This window comes from Pichia kudriavzevii, chromosome 5 (genome assembly GCF_003054445.1).
Source record: "Pichia kudriavzevii chromosome 5, complete sequence".
Lineage (NCBI taxonomy): Eukaryota > Fungi > Ascomycota > Pichiomycetes > Pichiales > Pichiaceae > Pichia > Pichia kudriavzevii.
Window position 1 is genome coordinate 615762 of NC_042510.1, and position 26383 is coordinate 642144.

At 37.2% G+C, this 26383-nt stretch overlaps 14 protein-coding genes across 14 annotated transcripts; 6 read left to right on the plus strand and 8 right to left on the minus strand.

Annotated features, from left to right (window-relative positions):
• Window positions 1-301: 301 nt before the first annotated feature.
• Window positions 302-2992, minus strand: C5L36_0E02980 (uncharacterized protein; the record flags this gene model as incomplete). The annotated part of the gene is made up of 1 exon (XM_029467852.1): window positions 302-2992. One exon carries the CDS (start codon window positions 2990-2992, stop codon window positions 302-304), a length of 2691 nt encoding a protein of 896 aa, XP_029323712.1.
• Window positions 2993-3309: 317 nt separating this feature from the next.
• C5L36_0E02990 (uncharacterized protein) lies at window positions 3310-4977 on the plus strand (the record flags this gene model as incomplete). Its single annotated transcript, XM_029467853.1, has 1 exon — window positions 3310-4977. One exon carries the CDS (start codon window positions 3310-3312, stop codon window positions 4975-4977), a length of 1668 nt encoding a protein of 555 aa, XP_029323713.1.
• Window positions 4978-5311: 334 nt separating this feature from the next.
• C5L36_0E03000 (uncharacterized protein) lies at window positions 5312-6847 on the minus strand (the record flags this gene model as incomplete). Its single annotated transcript, XM_029467854.1, has 1 exon — window positions 5312-6847. The coding sequence occupies one exon, from the start codon at window positions 6845-6847 to the stop codon at window positions 5312-5314; it is 1536 nt and encodes a 511-aa protein (XP_029323714.1).
• A 278-nt stretch (window positions 6848-7125) lies between these two features.
• Window positions 7126-7992, minus strand: C5L36_0E03010 (uncharacterized protein; the record flags this gene model as incomplete). Its single annotated transcript, XM_029467855.1, has 1 exon — window positions 7126-7992. One exon carries the CDS (start codon window positions 7990-7992, stop codon window positions 7126-7128), a length of 867 nt encoding a protein of 288 aa, XP_029323715.1.
• A 163-nt stretch (window positions 7993-8155) lies between these two features.
• C5L36_0E03020 (uncharacterized protein) lies at window positions 8156-9346 on the plus strand (the record flags this gene model as incomplete). The annotated part of the gene is made up of 1 exon (XM_029467856.1): window positions 8156-9346. One exon carries the CDS (start codon window positions 8156-8158, stop codon window positions 9344-9346), a length of 1191 nt encoding a protein of 396 aa, XP_029323716.1.
• A 143-nt stretch (window positions 9347-9489) lies between these two features.
• On the minus strand, window positions 9490-10872 carry C5L36_0E03030 (uncharacterized protein; the record flags this gene model as incomplete). The annotated part of the gene is made up of 1 exon (XM_029467857.1): window positions 9490-10872. One exon carries the CDS (start codon window positions 10870-10872, stop codon window positions 9490-9492), a length of 1383 nt encoding a protein of 460 aa, XP_029323717.1.
• A 394-nt stretch (window positions 10873-11266) lies between these two features.
• On the minus strand, window positions 11267-11965 carry C5L36_0E03040 (uncharacterized protein; the record flags this gene model as incomplete). Its single annotated transcript, XM_029467858.1, has 1 exon — window positions 11267-11965. One exon carries the CDS (start codon window positions 11963-11965, stop codon window positions 11267-11269), a length of 699 nt encoding a protein of 232 aa, XP_029323718.1.
• A 432-nt stretch (window positions 11966-12397) lies between these two features.
• On the plus strand, window positions 12398-13282 carry C5L36_0E03050 (uncharacterized protein; the record flags this gene model as incomplete). The annotated part of the gene is made up of 1 exon (XM_029467859.1): window positions 12398-13282. The coding sequence occupies one exon, from the start codon at window positions 12398-12400 to the stop codon at window positions 13280-13282; it is 885 nt and encodes a 294-aa protein (XP_029323719.1).
• A 211-nt stretch (window positions 13283-13493) lies between these two features.
• Window positions 13494-13899, minus strand: C5L36_0E03055 (uncharacterized protein; the record flags this gene model as incomplete). The annotated part of the gene is made up of 2 exons (XM_029467860.1): window positions 13494-13765; window positions 13893-13899. 2 exons carry the CDS (start codon window positions 13897-13899, stop codon window positions 13494-13496), a joined length of 279 nt encoding a protein of 92 aa, XP_029323720.1.
• A 1159-nt stretch (window positions 13900-15058) lies between these two features.
• Window positions 15059-17977, plus strand: C5L36_0E03060 (uncharacterized protein; the record flags this gene model as incomplete). Its single annotated transcript, XM_029467861.1, has 1 exon — window positions 15059-17977. One exon carries the CDS (start codon window positions 15059-15061, stop codon window positions 17975-17977), a length of 2919 nt encoding a protein of 972 aa, XP_029323721.1.
• A 513-nt stretch (window positions 17978-18490) lies between these two features.
• Window positions 18491-21163, plus strand: C5L36_0E03070 (uncharacterized protein; the record flags this gene model as incomplete). Its single annotated transcript, XM_029467862.1, has 1 exon — window positions 18491-21163. One exon carries the CDS (start codon window positions 18491-18493, stop codon window positions 21161-21163), a length of 2673 nt encoding a protein of 890 aa, XP_029323722.1.
• A 733-nt stretch (window positions 21164-21896) lies between these two features.
• C5L36_0E03073 (uncharacterized protein) lies at window positions 21897-22736 on the plus strand (the record flags this gene model as incomplete). The annotated part of the gene is made up of 1 exon (XM_029467863.1): window positions 21897-22736. One exon carries the CDS (start codon window positions 21897-21899, stop codon window positions 22734-22736), a length of 840 nt encoding a protein of 279 aa, XP_029323723.1.
• Window positions 22737-22983: 247 nt separating this feature from the next.
• Window positions 22984-24093, minus strand: C5L36_0E03077 (uncharacterized protein; the record flags this gene model as incomplete). Its single annotated transcript, XM_029467864.1, has 1 exon — window positions 22984-24093. One exon carries the CDS (start codon window positions 24091-24093, stop codon window positions 22984-22986), a length of 1110 nt encoding a protein of 369 aa, XP_029323724.1.
• Window positions 24094-24442: 349 nt separating this feature from the next.
• C5L36_0E03080 (uncharacterized protein) lies at window positions 24443-26176 on the minus strand (the record flags this gene model as incomplete). Its single annotated transcript, XM_029467865.1, has 1 exon — window positions 24443-26176. The coding sequence occupies one exon, from the start codon at window positions 26174-26176 to the stop codon at window positions 24443-24445; it is 1734 nt and encodes a 577-aa protein (XP_029323725.1).
• Window positions 26177-26383: the final 207 nt, after the last annotated feature.

Sequence of the window (26383 nt, forward strand, 5' to 3'; positions counted from 1 at the left end):
TTAACTCCAAATGGACTATCATCTTTTTTTTTGCATGGAAACCCATTGTATTTTTCCTTACCGAAACTTATTCTTTATATACCTTTTCAGTTCGACAATACTTGCTTTATGTCTTTTCTATTATAACGATTAAATCAGAAACTTTAGAATCCAATCTATTTTCCTTTTCTTGTTTTATGACTTCTGTATATTTTTTTTCTTATTAATAATCTATATAAGTGATCTCACGAACGGTCTAATCTTAGTAACTACAAATCTAACGAAAAACGATATAAGATGGAATAGTGCAAACGACTTTTTTTTATTCCCCTCTTTTGAAAAACTTTTGAAACTTCTCATTAAAATTAGTCTTATTCTCTGTGAATGCCTTTAAATTCTTTTCGATCGAAATAGTATCCAATTTTGCATTATTGAAAAATCCAAAATTTGGCCGTGGGGAAGTAGAAGTGGAACTAGGAGCAGGCGATCCATTATTTAAAATAGCATGAGAAGGGGGTTCAGGGGGGGTTAGAAGGTTTGGTAATGTATAATTGCTGCTACTATTCGAGGTGAGATTTGACGAACCAACCGTACTAGGTAAATATATCGATCTTGAATTACTCTTTTTGTGTCCGTGTGAACGAACCGTTGTTAATGTGGTATTTGCCAAATTGATCTTCTCCAAGAATTCATCACTCTCCTTTAGTTCATGGCTCGAATCTTCATATGATCCGAGCTGGAGTTTAAACATGTCCATATATTTAAATTTATCTTTCTCGGTAGCCTGGATATCCATGACTCCCTTAAGTTGTAAAACTTTCATAAAATTTGAAAAGCTCGAATCACCGATAATCGTAAAATAGCTGTTAATAAAGGTGTCTACTGGTTTGTCAGGAACCATTAAAATTTTCATTAAATTATCAATTTGTTTAAATTTCATATTCACGTTAGCCTTAAAACTTGCAGAAGCTAAAACTTTTTCGCCGTTTTCAGTTATGGTTGGAAGGAAGTTGACAAAAGTTTTCAATTCTTGAAGATCTAGCTTAATCTGCTCCGCCATAATCACGCTAACGGGGGTAAGTTTAACAACAACTGAAAGAATTTTGTTTAGAAGCATGTCTACCATTCTGTCAAGTAAATTTCTAATATAAGAGCTTTTACTTAATCTAGGAAAGATATAGTCACAGTCTTCCTTAATGATACTTTTCAAGGTTGTCACATATCTTGATTCTCCGACAACTTCATTTAAAACTACCCAGTTAAAATTTGATAGCTCTTTCCATGCAATTTGAATGTCATTCTCAACCTTGTAAAATAGCAAACTTATACAATATGCTATCAGCTGTACAAACCCATCATTGGAACTATTCAACTCAACCTTTTCCGAGAGCTCCGCCGGCTGTATTAAACTTTTAATCTTTTCTTCTAACTGTATTATCGTAGCAGAGCAATACGATGAAGTATTTAATACTAGGCATATGATGTCAACACCTTCTTTCTGATTTTCCAGATCCACAGAAACTAGTGACTTCGAATCCGGTAATATGGAGTCCAATATTTTGCGCTGGTATTGATTCAAATATCTATTGAATAACCTTGTTAACTTGATAAGAGATTTTCCTGATGTCAGTTTGGAAATTTGAGATAACATTTGGCGATAAAGTCTGAATAGTTCGGCTGCACTTTCCAAGACATTGATAGTTTCACCGCTATCGATATTATTATTGGTTGAATCTTCATTATCACCAGTTTTCTTGAATAAATTAGAGGGATTGGAAAACTCCATCAATTTCTTCTCAATCGTTTTTGATTGCTCGTCTATCCATATGTTAAGGTATGGCTCAAATACGTTAGAGATGGACTTAGTGAAATCCGGTGCCGACGGATTAGCCATTGACTCATCAAAATCTTTATGGTATTTAAATTTTTTGTTCAAAAACTGCTCAAAATCTAAAGTGTTAGACAAAGCGTTAAGCAAAACATTCACATCAGAAATACCTTTCAACCTCATTTCCTTTTCCAACACTTCCTGTAAATCCTTTTTAGTGAATTCACAGAATTTCTCAACTAATAATAAATCCATATGCCATGATTCAGGAAATATCTTCGAGCTCTTCAACACAAAGTTAGACAGTATGTTCTGAAAGTAAATGTATCTTCTACTAAGATTCTCCAAAGATCCAGCTTCTTCTGAGCTTGTGAATATTTGATTTATTTCCCTCAAAGAAGCATCGGTGTACCATTGCTTTAGCTTTAAGCTATTCGATTCACCTAGCATCTCTAAAATATAACATGCCTCTACTAAATTATCATTGTTGAGTTCTTCATGGAATTGGAGCTCAAAATCGTGCATCACATCATCTATAATGTGGTTCTTTTTCTTCAATATGAGGTTGTTTAGTTGGTTGACTTCATCGATACTTTTAAAGTCCTGGAAATATTTGTTTAGTTCTAAAACGGCACTAAGTAATTGCTTTATTTCCTTGTAATTCTTCACCTGTTTCTCTCTTTCCATTTGCCTTTCTAATTTGTCGTATGCAGTGACCAACATTTGTAACCGTTTAAGGGTTGTCATGGTAAACGTTATGTTTCTTTTTGAGTGGTCAAGCTTTTTAATGCTAGAAGTCATCTCATTTATACTTTTTTCTGTTTCTTTAACATTTACTTTTAATTTCCCAAAATCATCAAGTATCTTAATAAGTTCCGAATCCAATTTACTGTAATCTTTTTCTGGATTAGACTCCATCAAAACTTTTTTATACTCCTCTCTTTCCTTGGAAATTTCCTTCTCTAATTTTGTCTGGTACGCACAAGAATATTTCAATATATGATTGATATCATTCAAAGCTGCTGGTGTATCAAACAATTCGAATATGTCAACCATTGGGTCATAATTTGATGAATTTACATCTGGTGAAGGTATATTTGCTAGTCCATCTTTTTCTAAAGTTTGAGACCCATTTTTTCGACTGTCAACTCTTGAATTGATTATTTCATTTTTAAGAGAATTCATTGGGGCATTTATACACTAGCAGCTTCTCTTTCTTAATTATTCTATTCACTGGTTTCGAATAAATTTGATATGATGGTGTTGATCTCTACGCATGAATTCTAATAATTGGGTGCACGTCGATTTTTTGAAAGATTCGCGTCGATTTTTTTTTCTATACACAGGACGCCTGCTATTTTCCAAATTTTCTCATTTTCAGCAAGAAATTCAAGTCCAGCTAAAATTTAAAACATGTTCAGATTTATTTCCAAGGGGCAAAATCAAAAGGTTTTTCTCCCTAGTAACCCAGTTTTAACTGCAGGAACACTAAACCAAAACAGATGTCATTAAAGCTCCCTGGAAACATTAATTCTTCTTTGTTTAAACAGGGCTATCAGGTTCATTCGAACACTGATGGTGCTATCAATAGAAATATTCAAGCATGTCGTGAAATCTCAAAGATGATCTCCACATCAATCGGACCTTGTGGCAAGAACAAAATCATAGTTAACAATTTAAGTAAAATATTTATCACTAATGATGCAGCGACAATGATTAGAGAACTTGATATTGTTCATCCTGCGGTAAAAGTTCTTGTTATGCACTCAGAACAGCAGGAAGAAGAAATGGGTGATAATACCAATTATGTTCTTGTTTTAGGTGGCGAATTGTTGAATCTTGCAGAAAAATTAGTTGTTCTAGGCTTAACACCAACTGAAATTATTCAAGGATTTAGAATGGCAAATAAATTTGTAAACAATGAGTTGGAGCAACTTGTTGTTGGTCAAATTGTCGACTTTCAGAGTAAAGAGCAACTTTTAAAAATTATCAAGCCTGTTATTATGTCCAAACAATATGGTCAAGAAAGGATAATTTCTGATCTAGTGGCAACTGCCGTTCAGCAAGTAATGCCAAAAGATAGACCACAGGCTTTCAATGTTGATTCTGTTCGTGTTGTCAAAATTATGGGAGGAGCGTTAACAAATTCATTTGTTATCAAAGGTATGGTTTTCCCAAGAGAACCGGAATCTGAAGTGAAAAAGATCAGAGAAACAGCAAAGGTTGCAGTCTTTAACTGTCCAGTTGATATTTCTGCCTCCGAAACCAAAGGTACCGTTCTTCTACACAATGCTGATGAAATGATGAACTTCAGTAAAGGTGAAGAGGATGAATTGCATAAAGTAATCAAAGAAATTGCGGATTCAGGAGTCAAAGTCATTGTTGCTGGCCAGGGCATTGGAGAGTTAGCGTTACACTTTATGAATAAATATAACTTGTTGGTGCTTAAAGTACCTTCTAAGTTTGATTTGAGACGTATATGTCGGATTTGTGGTGCTACTCCTCTAGTCAGATTGGGAGCACCTATGCCTGAAGAGATGGGTATTATTGATGTTGTTGAATCCAAAGAAATTGGTTCAGATAGAGTCACTGTGTTTAGACAAAATGAAGAAACTTCAATGACTTCAACAATTGTCATTCGTGGTGCAACTAAGAACAACATGGATGACATTGAACGAGCAATAGATGACAGTGTTGCCTCCATTAAATCAGTCGTGAGAGATCCAAGATTACTACCGGGAGCTGGTTCTACTGAATCGGAGCTCGTGAAAAGAGTCACCAACTATGGTGAAAAAACACCTGGTTTGATGCAATTGGGTATTAAAAAATTTGCCGAAGCGTTTGAATTTTTGCCAAGATTGTTATGTGAAACCTCTGGTTTGGATCCAAGTGAAATACTTCCAAGATTGTATGCTTCGCATGATGAAAATGATAAAGAAACTTTAAAATTTGGTATTGATATTGAATCTGATAACGTCAATGATTGCCTCTTAGATATAACAGAAGAAAACATCTATGATTCATACATTTCCAAACTCAATGCTATAAATTTAGCAACTGAGGCTGTTTGTACAATTCTAAGTGTTGACCAAATCATTGTTGCGAAGAAAGCGGGTGGACCAGCAATGCCACAGCAACCTAAACCAGGAAATTGGGATCAGGCAGACTGAATTCCCACAACGACCTAAGTACTACCTATATGTATAATAAATAGTTTTTTTTTATAAAAGTAATAAATTACATATTTACCTATTTTGTATGCTGCCCTGAGTCTGTAAATAACAATCAAGCACTCCGGTTACAGACCTTAGTTCCCTTCTTGAAAGAGCATATTTATCGTAACAACAAAAATATTAGATTTTCGTGAATAATTAATAAGTTTACTCTTACTTTTTTAGAATAGTAGGGACAACAGCTCACTCGCCCCAAAGTACGCTTACTTTTATTTCCAGGTGTAATATCAACAACAAAAAAAATTGGGACTTTGCCCATAGATCCCACCTTCTAGCTAAAGAAAGTGCAGTAAAATAGGCACAACCAAATTATTCTCCCAATGTTATAAACAGAGAAGTTCGGAGAAGCATGACTTATTTGAAAATCTTGATCAGTTACTGGTTGGGATACTATTCCACCTCGAAATTGTGGGCGTAGCTCAGAAAACATAGTTATGTTTGAAGTTAATTTTAAAATACCTCCCAATTCATCGATAAAATTGTAAACCAAAGACCTAGAAGTATTTTTTGTCAAGGGATCTCCTTTAGAATCCCACCACATACCACCTCCTAACCCATTTCTCACAACATAGTTTGCCTTGACTCTTGCTATGTTTGGTGTATCATAAACAATAATTCCTTTGCGTTCCTTTACTGTGCTATATGCGTATGAAGAACCAATTCGAAGGTCCTCTACTTCAACATACCCCGGAGGTGGAAGATTCACATAATCAACAATGCAATCATTAGTATAGTCATTATAATTATCAGTACTACTTTCATCAACATCATTTGTAGTGTGACTGAGTCTAATTTTGGCGCAATCTGTAAATTTATCATACATTTTATCAGTATTAAAGGAAACACCGTATGCAGGCATTCCTAAAATGATTTTTGAGCTATTGATATAATTAGAAAGGAACTGAACTGCGGTGTCGACTGATAATGATGATCCCGGAATCTTGGAATCTGGATAAAGAGGTGAATGGTAACCTGATACTCTGCTCCATTTACCAGATGCATCATATCCCATTAGGTTATAAAAATCAACATATTTATCAATTTTCTGAAATTGAAATAGTGTCAAAGATTGGACATCCATTGGAATAGCTACCGTTAAGATCTTATGTTCTCGAGGATATTTCTTCTCTAAATAGAAACGGAAATATTTGACAACATTAGTTAGCATTATTGACTCCCTTTTAGTAGAAGGAAATTCCCAATCAATGTCTACACCGTCAAAGTTGAACTTTTCTATATTTGCAACAACATTGCCTACAAATTGTTCAATGTAGGAAATCTTACTTGCCATTTTCTTCCACTCTTTAAATGCACCATCACCTCCAATAGACAAAGAAACCTTCAATCTAGGGTTGAGTTGCCTTATCTGACCAAGCTGTCCAACTATTCCACTAGCATTAATATGGAAGTCCAACAGGAATTGGGCACTGTTTTGCAAATAGCTACCGACCCATGGAAGATCCCTGTACTGGATGGAATCTACATCATCAGAGTTGCAGAGACTGGTTAAATCGTTAATGTCATTTCTCAAAGCATCTGTTTCAAAAGGTATCCCTTGGTGAAGTTCAACGCCTGCTTTTTCAAAAGCAATATTTTTGGTATGCTGATTCATTCCGGCAAAAGCATAAAAAATATGCGTTATTCTTGACAAGGGAATATCCGATGGTGCCTGATTTGGATAAGACCATGAAGAATAGTAGATCGCGGTGATGAAATCATTACCCGCCTCCGATGTAGCTGTCGATACTGCTAGATGCGGAAAGATGGCATAGATAATAGCACATACATAGAGAGACTTGAGTGCCATTTTAGGTAATGTAAATGGGAAAAGAAATACACATCTACATATCCGTAGGGGGGGGGGTGGTCTATGATTGACTTGGAGCTGATAAAAGGTGTTGTACTTCTCTTATATTATTTCTACGAGAAAACAGAATATGCTAAAATGCTTGGGTGAATTTAATTTAAAATAGAAATCCAGATTCTGCTTGAACAACTGATCACCATATGCCGCCAATGTGTATTTAGGAAAGTAGACTAATGCAGCATCAAACTATTCATTTACGCGTATACGCCGTTATTCTATTAGTTTAGCTCATAATAAATCTTGTTACTATTTGCAAAATTATCATTGCTTAAAGACTTAACACTTGGCTCTTGGGATAGTTCTTTTAAGTGACTAATGACAGTTTCTCTATTCATACTGCTTGTACTAAATGAGCGTTGAGGTTGTTGTATATTTGGGGTGACAGAGAGACTACTCTCTGTATCTGAAAAGGAAACCGTTTTCCTTTCTAGCTTCTTAATCAACAAAGGCTGTATACCATCCAGCACTAATGTGAATCCAACAGGATCAGCCCCCCTTGGTAGAATAACATCTGCTCTTTCTCTTGTATCTTGTATGTAAGTCTTCATCTCATGTCTCGAATAGTTGAGGTAAACGTTCAATAAGAGCTCCAATTTCTTCTGTTCATTTTCTCCATCTTTCTCATCCTGAAGAATATCACGTTTGATCCATCTACCCAATCTGACATCAGCGTCGCAATCAATGTAAGTACGAATTGTAGCCATTTCTACTATTTCTTTGTCATAAAGGGCATACAGGCCATAGAGAATAATAACGTCACTGATTCCATCATTCATTTGTTGCGTCAAATCGTTTTTAATCTGATCAAAGTTGAACTGCAATGGTGCTCTTGATCCGCATCCAGCTGATTCAGACATGTAATCTTGCATATTAATCGTCTGGATGTTTAGTACGTCATGTTTGAACCTTGAAAGAAGCTGTTCTTTTAAAAGAGTTGCACCACACTCCTTTCCTGAAGAGTGACCTCCTGCAATAAGAACGAGAATGGTAGAAATCTCACTAGACATTGTCTCTAGTTTGAACAGATAGTTGCTGTACCAACCTCTTGAAATGCCGGGTTGTATACTTTCATGTATCAAGAACATTTTAAGCGGCTGACAGAAAAAAAAAACTGTAATATAAAGTTGCAAGTTTTTCACTTAAATTTGAGTATACTGTTAAAGCATTAAAAATTTATTTCCTACTCTCCCCCTCCCAAATAATATAGACACAAAACATTTACCTAGCATAGTAATAGCATAACACAGTATGGAATTTGATAGAGAACTAGACAAGGAACTCAAGTTTAAAACTAGTAAGAAAGTCCCGGTCACTCCTACGTTTGAAGCAATGGGGTTGAAAGAGTCTCTTCTAAGAGGAATTTACGGTTATGGATTCACATTACCGTCAGCAATTCAGTCCAGAGCAATCACTCAGATTATCTCGGGCCGTGATACAATTGCACAAGCACAATCGGGTACAGGTAAGACCGCCACATTTTCAATTGGCATGCTGGAGGTTTTAGATACTGGGAATAGGTCCACTCAAGCTATTGTTTTGTCACCAACTAGAGAGCTTGCTGTACAAATCCAGAATGTTATTCGTGCACTTGGTGACTATATGAACATTAGGGTTCATGCTTGTGTTGGTGGTAAGAGTGTAGGTGAAGATGTTAAAGCGCTTACAAAAGGGCAGCATGTGGTCAGTGGCACCCCAGGTAGAGTCCTTGACATGATCAAAAGGCGAAGTATGACCACTAGGAACGTCAAGGTATTAATTTTAGACGAAGCAGATGAATTGTTAGGTAAAGGGTTTCAGGACCAGATATACGACATATATAGGCATTTACCGCCTGGATGCCAAGTTGTTGTTGTCAGTGCAACTTTACCAAAAGAGGTTTTAAATATGACTAAAAAGTTCATGAGTGATCCGGTCAAGATTTTGGTCAAACGTGATGAAATTACACTAGAAGGTATCAAACAATATTTTGTTCAGGTTGAGAAGGAAGAATGGAAATTTGATACCTTGTGTGATTTATATGACTCTTTAACAATCACGCAAGCCGTCATATTCTGTAACACAAAAAAGAAAGTCGATTGGTTGGCCTCAGAACTAAAAAAGGCTAATTTTACTGTTGTGTCTATGCATGGTGATATGAAGCAAGAAGAAAGAGACAAAATTATGAACGAATTTCGTTTGGGAAACTCACGTGTACTCATCTCAACCGATGTTTGGGCCAGAGGTATTGATGTTCAACAAGTTTCACTCGTCATAAATTATGACTTGCCCACGGACAGGGAAAACTATATTCATAGAATTGGTAGATCGGGACGTTTTGGTCGTAAAGGTGTTGCAATTAACTTTGTTACAGAGGAAGATGTTTCGACGCTGCATGATATCGAAAACTACTATTCCTCTCAAATTGAAGAAATGCCTGTTAATATTGCTAGCATCATGTAATATGGCTAAAGATCTTAGTATTTTTGTATATAAGTTTTCCTTTCTTTTTTGGATTGCATTAAGATTAATGGTTTATAAATATTACATTTAGTTTATGTATAATATATGGAAAGGTTTTATTTGGAGCATTCTACGTAAAAATCTCATTTCTTCTTGTTAGAGGTGGAATTCTTTGGTAATTCCTTGACAAATGGGATAAATTCAGGCTCACCTGGGATGTACTTCCTCAAAACTTCAGGAATGACTAAACCATCTTCAGTTTGATAGTTTTCTAGAACACAACATAAAGCTCTTTCGGTTGCACACAAAGTAGAGTTCAAACAGTGGACGTATTTCTTATCCTTTTGATTTTGGGTCTTGATACCACATCTGATTTCAAGATTTCTGGATTGGTAGTCAGTACAGTTAGAACATGAAACCAATTCCTTAAATTCTTTTTGGAATGGGAACCAAGCTTCTAAATCGAATTTCTTGGCAGCTGCATTGTTCAATTCACCAGAGACAATACCAACGACTCTGTATGGAAGACCTAAGGACTTGTAGAATTCTTCAGAGTTGTTAATCATAATGTCAAACATTTCCCATGATTTTTCTGGTTCAGTGATACAAAATTGTTCAATTTTCTCGAAAGCGTGAACTCTGAAAATACCCCATGCGTCCTTACCATGCGAGCCAGCTTCTCTTCTGAAACAAGAGGAGTAGCCGACATATTGTATTGGAAGCTGTTCAGCTGGAGATTCAAACCATTCGTTCGAATGATATGCAGAAATTGGCTGTTCAGAGGTTGCAATTAAATACTTCTCATCATCACCATCAGTAACCTTGTACAATTCCTCATCAAATTCGGACAACTGTGCAGTCTTTGCCATGACATCCTTGTTCATCATAACAGGCGCTTGTAAAGGAGTGTAACCTTTCTTTGCCAAGAAAGATAAACCGTAGTTAATCAAAGCTTGGTTGAGGAAAACACCATACTGTCTCAAAAAGTAGCCTCTGTGACCAACAATCTTGACACCTCTTTCAGGATCGTAACCATCTAATCTAAGCAAAACTTCATGGTGAGATAATTTAGCTGGTGCACCAGTTGCAGTAGCAACATTGGTCAATTTATCGAATTCAGTACCTTCTGGAGTCCATGTTCTGACTAATTCATTGTTTTCTTCATCGTTAGAGACAACGACAGATTCATGGACAATGTTTCCAACTTGGTTGACCTTACTTCTGAGTTGTTTATCTGCAGCCTGTTCCCTTTCAATAGCTGCCTTCTTTTCCGCAATAATGGAGTCTTTTTCTTTCAACAACTCAGAAGCATCTTCTTTTGCCTTAAACTTTAGTCCAATTTCCTTTTGAACCTTGTTTAACTTCTTGTTTAGTTCATCAGCAACGAATCTCAATCTGACCCATTCCTTGTATTCATTGATGATTTCATCAACAATCTCAACTGACGCACCTCTCTTTTTCTGAGATTCTCTAATAGCCTGAGGGTTACCACCTTTTTCTTCAATAAACTGTAGAATATCTAACATTGCAATATTATGTTTGGTTGATTATTTATATTTCTACAATAAAATCTTGTAGATCACACGAAGAGCATCCAAAATCATGTTACGGTTCTTCCTGGCAGATTAAAATCGTCGAGTGGAAAAAAAAAGTGTAAAAATGTAATTATTTCACGGGGGAAAAAATAAATTCACTCAAAATGCGAAATAAGTAATGCAGTGACTGGTGATACTCATTTATAAATGGCTCTCTACTAAAAGGGGGAGTGGGAGAGAAGAGATTTGCTGTAAAACACCATAAAGGCTACATTCTGTACTAAGTGTACGGGCTCTTCCTAAAGAATTATTTATTTTTTTTTTCATTAGAAACTAAAAACATAATAATTACGGAGCTTAATGATAAAGAGGATGTATAAAAACATTACTGACAGGATGGAGTCATGTACGTCCTAGCAGGAACAACGGTGAGTGGTGTGTAATTGAATATCAATTGACCAAAGAAATATCCTAAAATCATAGTTATAATGACATAACCATTGTAATACATCCACATCAACATAAGTAAGTAGGAAATGGTCCATTCCATCAGGTACAAACCGGAGCGGCCAATATGTTCTAAAGGGTTTGGATAGATGACATTGTCTTTCTTCTTTAGCCAGCCAATAAACCATCTGTGTGAAAAGGTTTGAAGTAAAGGTGCCCAGATATCAGAACCAGGTCTGTTTGTATTTACATCAATTACCTGATGATCAGAGGATGAGTGCTTATCTTCTGATGAATCATCGGTATTTGCAATATTGTTTGACTCACCGGCAGGACCACAACAGCTTTGGCATGCGTCAATGCCATGTTTTTTTTGCTTGAAATTGATGATAGAATTATCGTATTCAACAATAAACCTATGTAGCCAACAATATGAAATCACCCAAAAGAAAATACCAATACATGTTCCAGCAAACATCCCACGGCTTGTAACATGCCATGACCTTGCCAAGAAACACGAGTCGATGGTATACCAGTTCCATAACATGGAAATTTTACATTTATGAGAAGTTGCGGCACCAGAACCAGCCATATCCATTTTTTGCTGCATTTCGTAGGGTAAAAAAACCTGTGACATGTTTGTTTAAAAAGTAAGACAGCTTGTAGTATTTTCGTTTAGTCAATGTAGAATACATCGTTTGAAGCGGCAGTACTCTGTTATTTAAAGAAAAGGTTCATACTGCCAAAGAGCATATTATTAAGTTTTAATTGTAGATATAAGTAAGTAGTTGGGGGCATGAGAAAATTATCTCTGCTTTCTTGCCTTTTTAGGTAATAATTTCTAATAAAATTGCTCATGTATGCAAATTCATCAGTTTTCCTTCTATTTGAAGTAAAAGCTACGACAGTAGTAAACTGTCGTTAATATTTGCTCATTTTTTCGAAGCAATAGGATAATGTAGAACAATATTCACGGGTTTGTTTAAATTTGTTTGGTCCCGCAGTTAGTTGCTTTACTTGCAACTTTCTAGTTGAATGTCGAATATAAAGTAGCTCTTTACTTGAAAAAATGGATGGCACTTCTACTATGAACCATATGGCAGGAATGAATACCATGAATGGTATGGATATGAGTAGCATAACAGGGACATTTACAATCTCTCCTACGAGCACAATGCACATGAGTATGGGTGGTATGGGAGCAATGTCAGAATCAGCAATGTCAATGATGACAGACATAGCGACTGCTACAATGTCTGAAATGGCTGGAATGTCTGGAATGGAAACTAAATCTGGAAGCATGCCTATGTCAAGTAGCACGGGTATGGCGGCCATGGGACATGGTGGAATGAAAATGAAATGCTCAATGTCTATGTTATGGAACTGGAATACAAAAGACGTGTGTTTCATTTCCAAACAATGGAAAACTTCTACAAGGGCACTATTTGGGGGTACTTGTGTTGGTGTTTTTGCATTATTGTTAGCCATTAATTGGTGGAGAAGAATATTGGTACAGTATAGAGTATATAGTGCAGAACTTCGTAAAACTGAGGTTGAGAATTGGCTTCAAGCAGGACATCCAGTTGGAGACACACATACTACATTTACAAATGTGGACTTTACAAAGCGCTACAACATGGTCGCAGAAGCATTAATCCCATTGCTGGAAGCCTGCAAACACAAGTGGTTTTGGGCTTTAAATAAGAATCTTGCCGTCCAGGTGGATGATATGGTCTATGTCTATCCAAGCATCTTAGAACACATCCTTTACTGCATTGGTGATACAATGGAATGGTCGGTTCATCATACAATCATGCTACTATTTATGTATTTCAACGGTTACGTTTTTATTTCCTGTATGATTGGTGCCTTTATTGGATTCATGTTGTTCCAGTACAAGGAGATTGATCCGACCAGGAGAGGAGACAATGTCTCAAAGAGGTGTTGCTTGTAGTGCAACTGAAGAAACAGAAAGCTTTCCAAATTTCTTTATAGTTCTTTAATAAGTAAAACTCCGGGAATTAAGTGACTTCACAGAACGTACAACTTTTAGCCGCAGAGATAGTTTTTTTATAGTGCTTAATGTGATATAAAGAAATGAATAAATAGGTAAGATGAATAGATAGACAGATATGTTAAACAAGTTTGAGCAATGCCAAATAGGTTTATTTGGTTGGATCGTTTCTTTGGTATCCTAAGTAACCTTGGGCTCTAGATTCAGGTAGAAGAGCCAAGTACTTGTCTGCAATCTCTCTGCAGTCCTCGTAACCATTTGGACCGTTGACTTTGAAACAGTTTTCAAGTGATTTTCTGACGATTTTCAAAACCTCAATTTTCACAAACTGTTCCTTCAGCAAAGATTCTTGTGCATTCTTAAGATCGCTGGCATTTCTGTAATCAATCTCGTCAAAAGAGACTTCTGGAGCGTGTTGGAATTCTAATAGAAAGTAATTCGTGGGTTGGGGTTAGTATGTGAACATTTACTTCTCTTATTTTCTTCTTTCTTCTTTTCATAGAAACCCTGGTAGAAAGCAGTTCTATCTAATATATAATCATGTACATACCAGCCATGTTAATTTTCTGTGGTGAGTATGTTGGTGTGAACCTGCTGCCTCTCTGTTGCACCCTCCTCTGTGTTTCCCTCAACCTATACAACCCAAGCCAATCGAATCCAGGCCAATAAAGTTCAATTCATGAGCGAAGCTAACGAAAAAAAGCAAATAACCCACATCCGTGCACCACAAAGGATTGATGAAAGTTACATGCGTGTAAAGTATAATGGTTTATTGGTGTATGTGTGTGGTGGCAGTTCCGAATTGCACCAATAAGGACCCGAGTGCCAACCAAGAAAGGCATTGGGCAAATAAGAACTCCAAATGATGATTAGTCTACGTTTATTCTTAAAGAACTTGCTTCACTGCTAAGAAAATAGGACCCCACGCGTTTAAATCGCTCTTATTATACAGCGCACCAAGTTGTCACAAAACATCTACAAGGTGCCAAAAAATGAGTGACCATGTCTTGAGGGGGGGGGGGGGGGGGGGGAATAACACCACAGAAAGGATACCTAGACTTACTCCTTCTCTAAGCAAGGAAAAAAGAGACAGTTGGCAAAGCGTGATTGACCGTCCAATGGTAAATTGGGAGACTAGCGAGGGGAAGTGTAGGAGAGCTCTTTCACAGGTGGAACTCCTTTGAAGCTTGTCGTCGAACTCAGCAGCACCGCATGCCTTGCTAAACCAAAAGAGAGCAGTATTGGGGAATTTGAATGTAAAAGATGACGGCTAGTGTATCCACAAGTCTAATTACGCTTCGTTGACAAATAACATGTACAAACACGGGTGTAATACGCTCTTTACATTCTTTAGCCACGTGTAATTACATGCTCCTTCGAGCTTTCTCATAGCATGTGTTTCCGATATATACATTAGCCGGTAACACTAACTGTAGTGTGTATATTACTGTGTTAAATAAAATAACTCAAACAGTAAACGGGGAGGAAACCAAAGTCACGTTGATTCATTTCATGTAATTTTCACCTTCCAGAAAAAAAATTGCCATTTTCGGCAACCTCAAAGGTTCCAATTTTTTCTCTGTGGACCTCAAGAAGTACAATATACACAAACACATGCCTCAGACCGGTTGAATTCAATTGTTTTACTGTTTCCAAGTCCCAAGTCCTAAGACCAAGCGTTGGCCGTCTGTTGTACTAGTATCTTGTTGAGCAGTCATGGTAGCATCGTCTTCTGTTTCGAGACCTCTCCTAAGAATCAACGCACAGTTTGTTGCTATTGCTCACACAATCTGTTCTGCTAGTGCGTTTATAGCTGCATTTGTTATTGGTTACGCCCTTCATTTTGAAAAGATTGTCAGGAACGAGTATTTTGGGTATCCCGATGAATGGTTCCCAAGTGTTTCCGCCACAATTGGCGATAGGTATCCAGAAAGATCGGTTTTCCAGATTTTAATAGCATTGACTTCGGGTCCTAGATTTCTCTTGCTATTCTTTTCTTATATCAGGCTCTACAAACCAAACAGCAGTTTTCCAAAGGTCGCACTTATCTCCGGTATCATTCGAACGGTCACATGTGGAGGCTGGGTCTACATTACATCGACCGATGACCACGACTGGCATGATATTTTCATGATTTCTTATATTGTTTTGACTCTACCTTGGGATATCTCTATTATAAAACTAACTTCCCCAGGTACAACCCTTAAAAAATATAGGAAACTCACAGCTTATGCATTTTTTGGAACTCTGTTCCCTTTGATTTATTTATTTGTCCAACACAAAATTCATCATACTCCTGGCTCCTACTCATATTACGCTTATACTGAGTGGTTACTGATTGTTTTTGACATTTTATTCGATTCATGGGCTATTCTCGATTTCAGGGATCTGTATCTAGAAATAAGACCGACCGACTTGAATGATGAATTTTTTTCAATTAACTTCCGAGTCTCACCATATTCTGCTGGTGCTGATGCTGCTTCTTCTTCCAATTTTTCAAGTAAAAATTATGATCATTATGGACCGGAAAAATCAAATTTTAAACTGTCTGACAATTTTATTCCTAAAAATTCAGAATTTAACGGTTCATACATTCAAATTATGATAAACATTGTCAACGCTTATATGTTTTGGACAATATTTACTGCATTATTCCTCTGTATTTGGTATTTCCCGCTTTGGTATATGGGTATCAGTGGTTATGAGCTGGTCATTATTACTTCTCTATCGCCTATCCTTCTCAAATTCAAAAAGCTTAGAGAATTTGCTTACACGTATCCAAATAAAATTAGATTTTATGCATGCATATTTGGTGTCGGCTCATTTATGATCAGCGATCCTATGCTCCGTTTATTTTCGATCAGTATTGGTAATGCACTGTCTTTTATTGGACTGACTTCAGAGGTTGCATTACTCGGTATGACCAAATCAAGTACCATTATTAGAAGTTATGCTACTACTTTTATGTTAGGCTTAACCTTAACTTCAATTGGAAAGTTTGCTTATTGGACAAATAATCCAGTCTGGCCTATCTTAAACGAAAAAACGGGTGGTTTAAACAAAATTGGTATTGTGATAGGTCTGTTGGCTGCTCATTACACCCAGTTTCCAAAAGCTTTGGCATCCAAAACTAAGGACTATGAAGATAATGTTTCCACGTCTTGGAAGTATGTTGCGCTGGCATTTGGTTCTCTCATGTTTTCATGGATGAGTATGCTTACAGATTCATCTGTTATTATTACCTGGGTTTGGGATGGCTATCCGATCAGCGGTCCGACCCCTGTTCCTCATGGAGCAGTTACTTTGAGTGTTATGTTGTTTGGTATATATTTTGGATTCTATAACCCGAGATCTTACAAGTTGATTACTGGGCTTGGCATTATTGGCTCAGTCATCTTGTATTCATTCCATGGGTGGTTAGGTTATTTTGGTGGTATGATTTACACATTCTGGTTAACCTACGTGTCTCAAATTTGTTTTGAACAATTATCTGGTTATTATGATAACATTGCAAAGGTTATGTTTGCTGCATTAAGTGTTACCACTATATTGGTTTTAATGCATGTATGGGTTGTCGCATACGCCTTTGTTCCAGGTGGGCCATTGCTACGTGAAAGAACAGATATTGTCTTGGGTTCTTCTGTACTATTGATTGCTATGTTTGTATACGGGCTAAAAGGAATTGAGCTCAATCACATTAAAGTAAAAAAACACATTTCGAAGTTCAACAATATCATAGTTTCATTATTGTTTTTATCAGGAATAATTGCATTCAACAGATTCCAATATAGTGTTCCAAAGCCATATCATCCTAAATCAAGATTAGTGACCGCAGGTATTTGGACCATTCATTTCGGTTTGGATAACGATATGTGGGCAAGTGAATATCGTATGCGTGACTTGATTCGGGATGCAGAATTGGATGTTGTTGGTTTATTAGAGTCTGATACTGAGAGGATCATTATGGGAAACAGAGACCTGACTCAAAGAATTGCCGAAGAACTAAATATGTATGCTGATTTTGGACCAGGTCCAAATAAACACACCTGGGGTGCAGCATTATTGTCCAAATTCCCAATTTTGAATTCCACCCATCATCTATTACCATCGCCTGTTGGCGAATTGGCCCCAGCCATCCATGCAACTCTGGATATGTATGGTACTTTAGTTGATGTTGTTGTTTTCCATTCCGGTCAAGAAGAAGATGAGGAAGACCGTAGGTTACAAAGTTTAGAATTACAAAGAATTATGGGTAGTAGCGATAGACCAATGATTCTGTTGAGTTATTTAGTCACAACACCACATGAAGGTAATTATCACACTTACGTTAGCGAAGAATCTGGCATGCATGACATAGATGTCACCGACGATGATAGATGGTGTGAATACATTCTCTACAAGAAAATGAAGAGAACAGGTTATGCCAGGATTAGTAGAGGCAGTATCACAGATACTGAGTTGCAGGTTGGTAAATTTGTTGTTCCGTTCCCAGATGAATATGATGAAACATACAGTCAAGATGTTGTACCTGAAGTATGGATGAATGTTGATAGAAGATTCCCAGATATTTTTCGAGGAGATGGTGTGAGAGATCATCGCTACCATGTTTTCGAAGAACCTAAGTACTACATTTAATACATTTCTATATCCGATGAAGACATCCTACTCTTCCTTGGCACATAGATATCTGAAATCTTCCATTATTGGTTCACCCGTGACTTCTTTTTACTCTTGTGGCATAACAGTCTCCCATTTTCTTCTTAAATTTATGTACATATACTAAATATACCTTAATAGTAATAACTCCTACAATGAGAATGCATAATTAGTTGAAAAGCTAAAAAAAAAAAAAAAAAATATTGAGAAATTTACGCGTGTGTTATGGAAAAAGTTTAATTTTTTCCCTCCAGCCACGCAAACAACTGAAACGGGTAATTTTGTGCCAGCCACCAACATGATAAGCATAAGCTTCATTGTGGATGATGTTACTGTTAATATAATCATCTCAAATCAAAAAAACAGCAAAAAATGATGCTTAGGTTCAGATGTTTCTTACAAGCCAGATTTTCTGTTCTGTTCTTTTTTTCTTCTTTGAAATCAACCAGTTTAACGAAAACCTAAGAGAAAACCAACGATAAAGCGAACTATATGACTGGAAACCACACTGCTAAACCATCATACTTTGGAGATCAGTTGATTTATGAGTTTCCTTCTCCTAAGGAAGAAGTAGATGATGATGGCAGCCCAAGGGGTGTAACCCCTAAGATAATAGAACGTGCTGGTTCTATATTCATCAAATCAGGTATCCCTAAGGTTACCCCATTCCCAAGATTCGAATATGAGGACGATGATATAGACTTGGTAGAATCCACTACTACTGTCGACCAAAATACAGTTGGAGGAAATACTTGGGATAATGACAGAATTACTGTGGACAACAGTGACCCAGCCAAACGAGAAAAAGTTTATAGCTGCATTGAACATGATCCAAATAACCACAATTTGGCTTCTTTAACTCCTGAAAACTCTTTGGGCAGCAGTCTGCTTAGTGATATTGGTGTAAACGACGCACAGGTGTATGAGGATGATGTGGTTGATATATTAACTGAAGATAATGCAAATAGTCAGGTATTTTATACAAATAAAGAAGAAGAACCATCTTCAATCAGACAATTTGATGATGCAAACCCAGAAGCCATTCCAACATTACATAAAGAAGTATCTTTGTCGAAAACCTCGAAGGAAGAGGAACTACTGAGGTCAAGACCATCATTAAGACAAGTGGATTCTACTAAGAGAAGAAAGTTTGTTAATCCATATTTGAAGAACAGTTTGATTAGAAAATACAAAAACATACATAAAGAAGAGATATCAGTGCAGGAAACAGATACTAATGATGATTCCAGTGGTACGGGAATTAATTTAGAAGAATTAGAGATTCCAAGAAGAAGCTCAAAAAGAATACAGAGAATGTCTAATAGCGTTAGAAGGGCATTTTTACCGGCGTTACAATCGCTTGAAGAGTCCCGGAACTATTCAAGAAACTCCTCTGTAGGGCGAAGTAGGGTTTCCCGACTATCCAGTAGTAGGACTTTGAAAACGCTGGGCAATTCAATTAGAAAGAAAAATAATGAACAACTGTCTAGAAAGACCTCCAAATTAAACGGTGATTCTATAAAAACAATTAAAACGTTAGCAACTGAGATCCGTCGATCCACACATGATAAGAATAGGAGCAGCGTTGACTTTGAAAAGTTAGATCAATTGCTACAAGAATTGATTAATATTCAAAGTGAAGAATCTCTAGTTAGCAGTAGACGCCCAACTACCAGTTCTGTCTCTAAATCAACTTCCCACTCCCATTCCACCATTTCGGAAACTAAATTTACACATGGGGAAGAACCAATAGAATTCCCGGGTGTACAGCCATATTCTGCCAAAGAGGTTAGCAGGCAGAATTCATTGAGAAGGAGCCTCTCAACCCTGTCGACTAAACTAGAGAGGTTGAATAATACCTATAGTACCAAAGTACCACCAACTTGTGTATCTAAAAAACCATCAACCTTGATGGGAGAGAGAAAAAGATCTAGCACTGGAAACCCAAACTCCCATTGCGAACTCAAGCGCTCAAATGCAGTAAAGAGAAAGTACGGTTTTATTACCCCGCTTGTTTTATTCTTGAAATCTATAGGCAATGCAAGTAAGAAAAGCTGGAGGTTTATCAGAGCTTCAGGTAAAAAGGTTTTATTCAGGGGAAGAAATCAAGAGAAATCTGTTTATGCGAGGTCGAATAAGAACAAGTCATTAACGAAACCAAAAATTGGCAAACCTGTTGTTGTTGATATCCATCAAACGCCATTCAAAACACATAACTTGAACAGGGAAGTTGTGCCTGAAAGGAAGTTCCTACCTATTCCTCAAAACACCACAGTTATTGATGATTGTAATGTTGGTGATGTTGGTGATGTTGGTGAAGGTGAGTATGATTTCGGTGATGATTTCGATGATGTTGTTGATCAAGTTGCTAGTGACTTGGAGGTGATTCCTTCAAATGATACCGGAAAGGAGGAACCCCTTGAAGGGGACGGCGAGAAACTGGTTGGGGTGTGGAAACATTATTTAAGTGAGAGCATTGTCAATAGAGTCAATTTGAAGGTTGACCTTTCCAAAGCGGAACAACTCGAGAGGGTCGAATCAGTGCAGAGTAAGAGAAGTAGGATTACATCTATAGAAGACTACAAACGCAGGGAGTTTGATAATTTGGTTTACAAATATATTGGTGGAGGATCAAGTACAAGTCTCAGTGTATCAACAGCGTCCAACGGGTCTAGTACTGGGTACTATGCCTCTGCAAATGAATCTGTCAACGATGAATCGATTAGAAACTCAATTTCAAAGTCCAGTCTCTCCACGTGGTCTACAATTAGCACCGGGTACACTGGCAGTGCCACTGATGAACATTCCTATACGGGCAGTAGTGAAGAAGACGACATATCCACCATTGAGGAGGAGAACGACACGGACATCAGTTCTATTGAAGATGTCTACGATACGTACAGCCTGGTATCACACGCAGCAGGACAACCAGAGTCGGATGAAATTACAAAGAGTGTATCTACACGCAGTGGCATTAGTGATAGTAGCAGCCGAAGAAGTTCATTAAAGCATTCCAGGGGTATGACCAATCTCAAAAGTATTTTGCATCGAGAGAATACCATGAAAAGTTCAACAATGGGTAGGAAGCTCTCAGAGAGGGTGTTTAGCGGTGTCTCAGAGACATCGGATGTCTTCTCCTACACTGCCAGTGTTGGAGCTTGCTAAAACTGTTCCCATGTAGTAGATTGTGTAATCAAATCATTCTTATTTGTAATCGGGTCTTAATGACAAATGTAATCTAGTATTAGCAATATCCTTAATGCCAGTTTGGCCGACATTTAATGTCACGCTTCCCCCTGGATTTAAGTGTACAATTTATGTCCACATCGGCTCGCGGTCTCGGAATCCAACAGGATTTTTCTTGTCTCCGAAGCATTTCACTAGACTCGGAAATTAAACTCATATTTCACACTATATCCGAGTCCAGAGCTTCAAAACAAACCCTGCACCCATTCAAAGCTAAACATTGCTGTCACTCTCAAAAATGTAATTGATAATTGCATCTACCGAAAAGGTTTTCATTTGTGGGATATCCAGGTACTTCTCCTCCTACCATGGTCTTTTTTTTTTTTGGGGGGGGGGGGGGGGGGTGGGATCCCACTTAAGTTCGGGACAAAGGCTTCTCGGGAGAACATGGCTGTTTTTCATAGAGTGAGCGAAACACTTTACGAGAGGCTTTAGCGGCGGATGAAGTTAACTCCGAACTTAGAGCCGTTTCGGTATCGGAACGAGAAAGCAAAGGGTCTCGCCATATATAAAGAGAGCATGGTGTCTCATAAGGGGAGAGAAGGCGATTTGGGTTTACAAATATCTCTTCCCTGATTTTCCGCTACGCTTACACCATTAGTTAAAACTTGTTTCTCTTGGAATACTTTGTTCAGAAGTTTTCCATTTGGCCATGTCTGTTGCCAACAATCACATGGTTCCTCTATCAGATATTGCCGACTGGGTAGACACTCTGTCCTTTGGACTAGTCCATAGAATTCGAAAGAAAACACATCCCACTCAAAATAGTGTTCAGACAGTGAGTAATTCTTTAAAGAGCAGCAAGAAACTACATTCGAGCAAAGACGCTTCATTGAAGAGAAGGAACACGACATGTGGCGACCCATCTCGAAAGCATAAGGGCTCCATGGTGATGGATCCTCTGTCCAGCTCAGGTATTAGTGATACAATTACCGCCGCGTATGTTTTCGATACTTCTCTCTTGGAGAGCGACAGTTGCAACGAAAATGACGACACTTTTGACATTGAGAGGGTGACAAAAAATTTCAGATCAATGTCTGCTAGACCCCTTGGCGTTAAAAGGTCACATACATTGGATTCATCGAGACCTGCAAGATCTCTGTCTGCACCGCTTTTCACATCTTCTCATGACAAGAAACTGACGAAAAAGTCATCCTTGATATTTTCTCATCAAAAAGCAGTACGTGCAATATCTTCACCCCGTGCGAAAACTCCAAATTCCACCAGGTCTAACTCTGTCGAGTCCAAAGACAGTGAAAGGACAATCAACTCAAATACCACTGTTGTTCCAATAAAGCCTCTGAAAAGGGTCACCATTGTAGATACGCCTACTGACTTAATAACGGGCGACAATATTGACTCTGCCGTTTCCCCTACTCCACTGGTTGAACAACCAAATGATGGGATAGTTGATACAAAATCCGAGACGTCCTCGGTTTTCTCCGTTGAACCTCGATTCAGGCTTGTGGTTGATGATCACATCACCGCTTGATACAGATTTTCAAAATGAATTCCCAATTTACGACCAAACTACTAATGACCATGTTGAAGAATAACGCCTACTTCCCATTCAACGTTTCACGATGTCAATCTTTGCTATATAATTACATTTTGTTCTATTTATTTGTTTGTATCGTATATAACACATAATATTCCCAAAATTGTGAACTTAGGTTCAATTTTTAAAAAAAAAAAGAAACTCATATATTAGACACTATAGTATACAGTAGAGTTGTTTATTACAAAAATTCAGCATCAACTACATTTTCAATGCTTGGGCTATATGTTCTCCTCGCAGGTCCCGCTGTGGACTCCTCCACAGAATTGGGGCTCTCCAGTGACGATTCAGACTCTGAAGACATTGGATCGTCATTCCGTGCCATATTAGGAACGAAAACAGTGTTCTTGAGTGTGGTTTTGTAGTTCTTGAGAAGATCCGGTTGTTCAGACAAAACACTAGCTCTGTTTTCACTTTTTCCATCAACAGCAACTTCATCTTTAGCATTCTGATTTATGCTCACACTTTTTGGTTCTTCGTCAATGTCCATCCACACATTCTCGTTCCCGTCTTCAATATCTTCCCAGTCACTATCACTATTTCCTTCAAGAGTTTGATCTGATTTTAATGGTGTGCCGGCTTTTGCTTCACAATCACGTCCATGCTTGCTGTCAAATACAGCACTTGCATTCTCGTTACAGATTTCAGTTTCCTCTTGCATTCTCTCATCAAGTTGCTCTTTGCCTTCTTCGTTACCAATCTGACTGTCTTCAATACCTTTTTTATTGATTGAAACTTCATCACTCTCATTGGAATCGCTAATAGGAATTCTTATCTTTCTACCTTCGTTACATCTACCAACATAAGAGCTATCAAAAACATCTGACAAAATTTTCAAGTTGTCAAATAAATCTGGGAATCCAAAAGCCGGCGTCTTAATCTGTATTGCTTTCTTTTTAGGGATGGATATCACCATCTTATATCCATCGTCATATAATCTGTAAGTGATATCAGTACCATAGGCAACATTTTCAGGTAACTGAACACTTTTATAAAAGTTATCTCTTTTGGACTTTATAATTAAGGAATCATCAACCAACCTGATTGAATAGCCTTCGAATGTCTTCATAGCTTTATAGTTATCCCGACTCAGCTTTTTATTCAAAATGATAAAATACTCATCTAAATTTTGGGTGAATTCAACGTCTGGCTGATTCAATTTTTGACGTTGTCTTTTTTCAATTTGTTGTTGTCTATAATATTCCCTTCTTAAGTCGTTTAGGAGATATTGTTCATTTAATGGGAACAATGAACAGGTTGTAATTTGCTCTTGAGGCCTAATGTAAAACATTATCTTTTTTCAATTTTTTTTGGTTTGATTTCTGTAGTTAGTGTTCACACTATAACAGACATTCTAAAAACAGAAGCTATATCGGAAAGTATATGGAGGGTAACAGCGGGGTTTTATATTGAAAGAAATGATAAGATATTTGTCATCAGTATCTTTGACAAATATTGAGCCTCCTATACTCGAAGTTTCTAGAAAACTCTTGCCTTTTCGGGTAATGGTGATCTTCTAGAAAATTCGCTTGATAGAGACGCCGCTCGGCTGTGCTCTCGGGGCTTTGTATTTATCAACTATGGAGATCTTTTTATATACAAAATTAAACAATACCATAGCAGTCAAGCTTTATTTACAGTCATGAATAGATAAATGCAGCATTCGAGTATAGCTCAAGCATAGGATTTTCTCCAGACTTGGTCTTGGTTTTCTCATAATCTGCCCATCTCTTTAAAAACTCAGCATGAGAACAGGTCTCGCTTTGCTTCTTCGTTACTTGTTTATAAAGTTCATTGATAAACCGGAAATCGGTGGGGAACATAATATCAAAGTATCCTTGCTCTACCATGTATGAATCTACATTCACCATGTTGTCCTTATACATTGTTTGCACGGTTGGAGAATTGTATCCTTTGATGGTTTTATCAAAATGAGTAAAATCCGACGCTATAATCTGATGGTTAGGGAAGTACCTATTTAATATTTTGAAAAACTTGTATAGTCTAGTTGGGATGTATTCGGGATCTGATAAATTGTTTCTTAGCGGATTGAAAATTTCTTTTAGTTTCCTTACCGGATAAATGGTGTTTACTGGATGATTTTTCAATTTACTTATTGGATATTGACTTTGCTCACGCAACTCTAATAACTCTTTGGTCAAATTATCTAAGGTCGGTGAAAAATATTCGTGGAAATCGTTATGCTCATCGATGACAACGTATCCTTGGTATGGGCGTTTTGTATCAATGTCATACCTCACAACGTCATGTGATAAATTGTCAAAAACTTCCAATGCAATCAAGAAACATGGTTCATTGACAGGGGTTTCCCATTCTAAAATAGACTTGTTAATAACCTCGACGTGGTTTTTATGTCTCTCCAATCTTGAGTTTTGTTTATTGAATAACTTAGATGAGATTTCAATGATTCTATATTTAACAGTCTCGTAAATCCCAGGTTCGTGTTTTTCCAGATAATCCAATATATTCAACATCAATGTACCATTACCTGCTCCCACTTCATAAATGATTAGGTCATGGCCAGAATCGTTAGATTTGTAGCTCTCCAATATATACTTGGCTAAGCCTTCACCATAATAGGGTTGGAACAATTCAGTTGGAGTGTGCCATAGTTGTAAAGACGGTTTTGTAATTTTATTATCGTCATTTTCCGCCTTGTTTTCTTCTAATATGGCGCCTTTGTCCTTGATATCTGATGTTTTCGAATTATGAACTGGTCTTTTAATTACTTGCAAAGTATTGGCTTTATCTTGATCGTATTTGTCGTATGCTTGTAACCACTGTTGCATAAATTCGTCTTGCCCGGCTAGATGATTATAGTCAAATGCCTTGTCTGGTTGGAAAATAACAACTTCCTTCGAAAAATATCCATAATTGACGTTATAGAGAGAATCTTCAATGAAGTCAGATGACAACATTTTCACAGATAATGGTCTTTCTTTCCTTTTATTCAACTTACTTGGATTAGTAATAGGATACCTATTGAATTTCTCCTCATTTATATCCATAGCCATCGATTCAACACCACCCTGTTCAAAGATCAACTTGATTATATTGGAATGTTCTTTTGGTGGTTTCCCCCTTTCTTCTTCTAGCGGTAACCTATACTGTAATGTCTCTGGAAACACAGAGTAGTCGTGAATAAACTTACTCTTAGTTTTTTTGTTGTCCTTCCTTAGTCGGGAAATACCTTTACCTTGAGCAGACATTGGTGCAGCTGAAGCTTTTGAATCTAATGAACCTTCTCTACCGTTCTTTTTAATGACCGACTTTCTAGTTATCGATCTACTAAATGTCAACGTTGAACCACCATTTGTCTTCTTTAAAATGAACCTTCTTTTAATTGAGAACATTTTCTACTCAAAATGTAGTTGGCCTAATGATTAGTAATGTTTGGTTGACCTTTTGCCAACACTATTATCAATAATGAAGAGAACCTTTTTGAAATTTTATCTCAAAGGTGCACGGACTGTTACTCTTTTTTTTTTCATGTTTTTTTTCTTCAATTCAGTTTTTACTTTTATTTTTCTTCATAAGTTCTTGTTCTATTAAGGAATTTG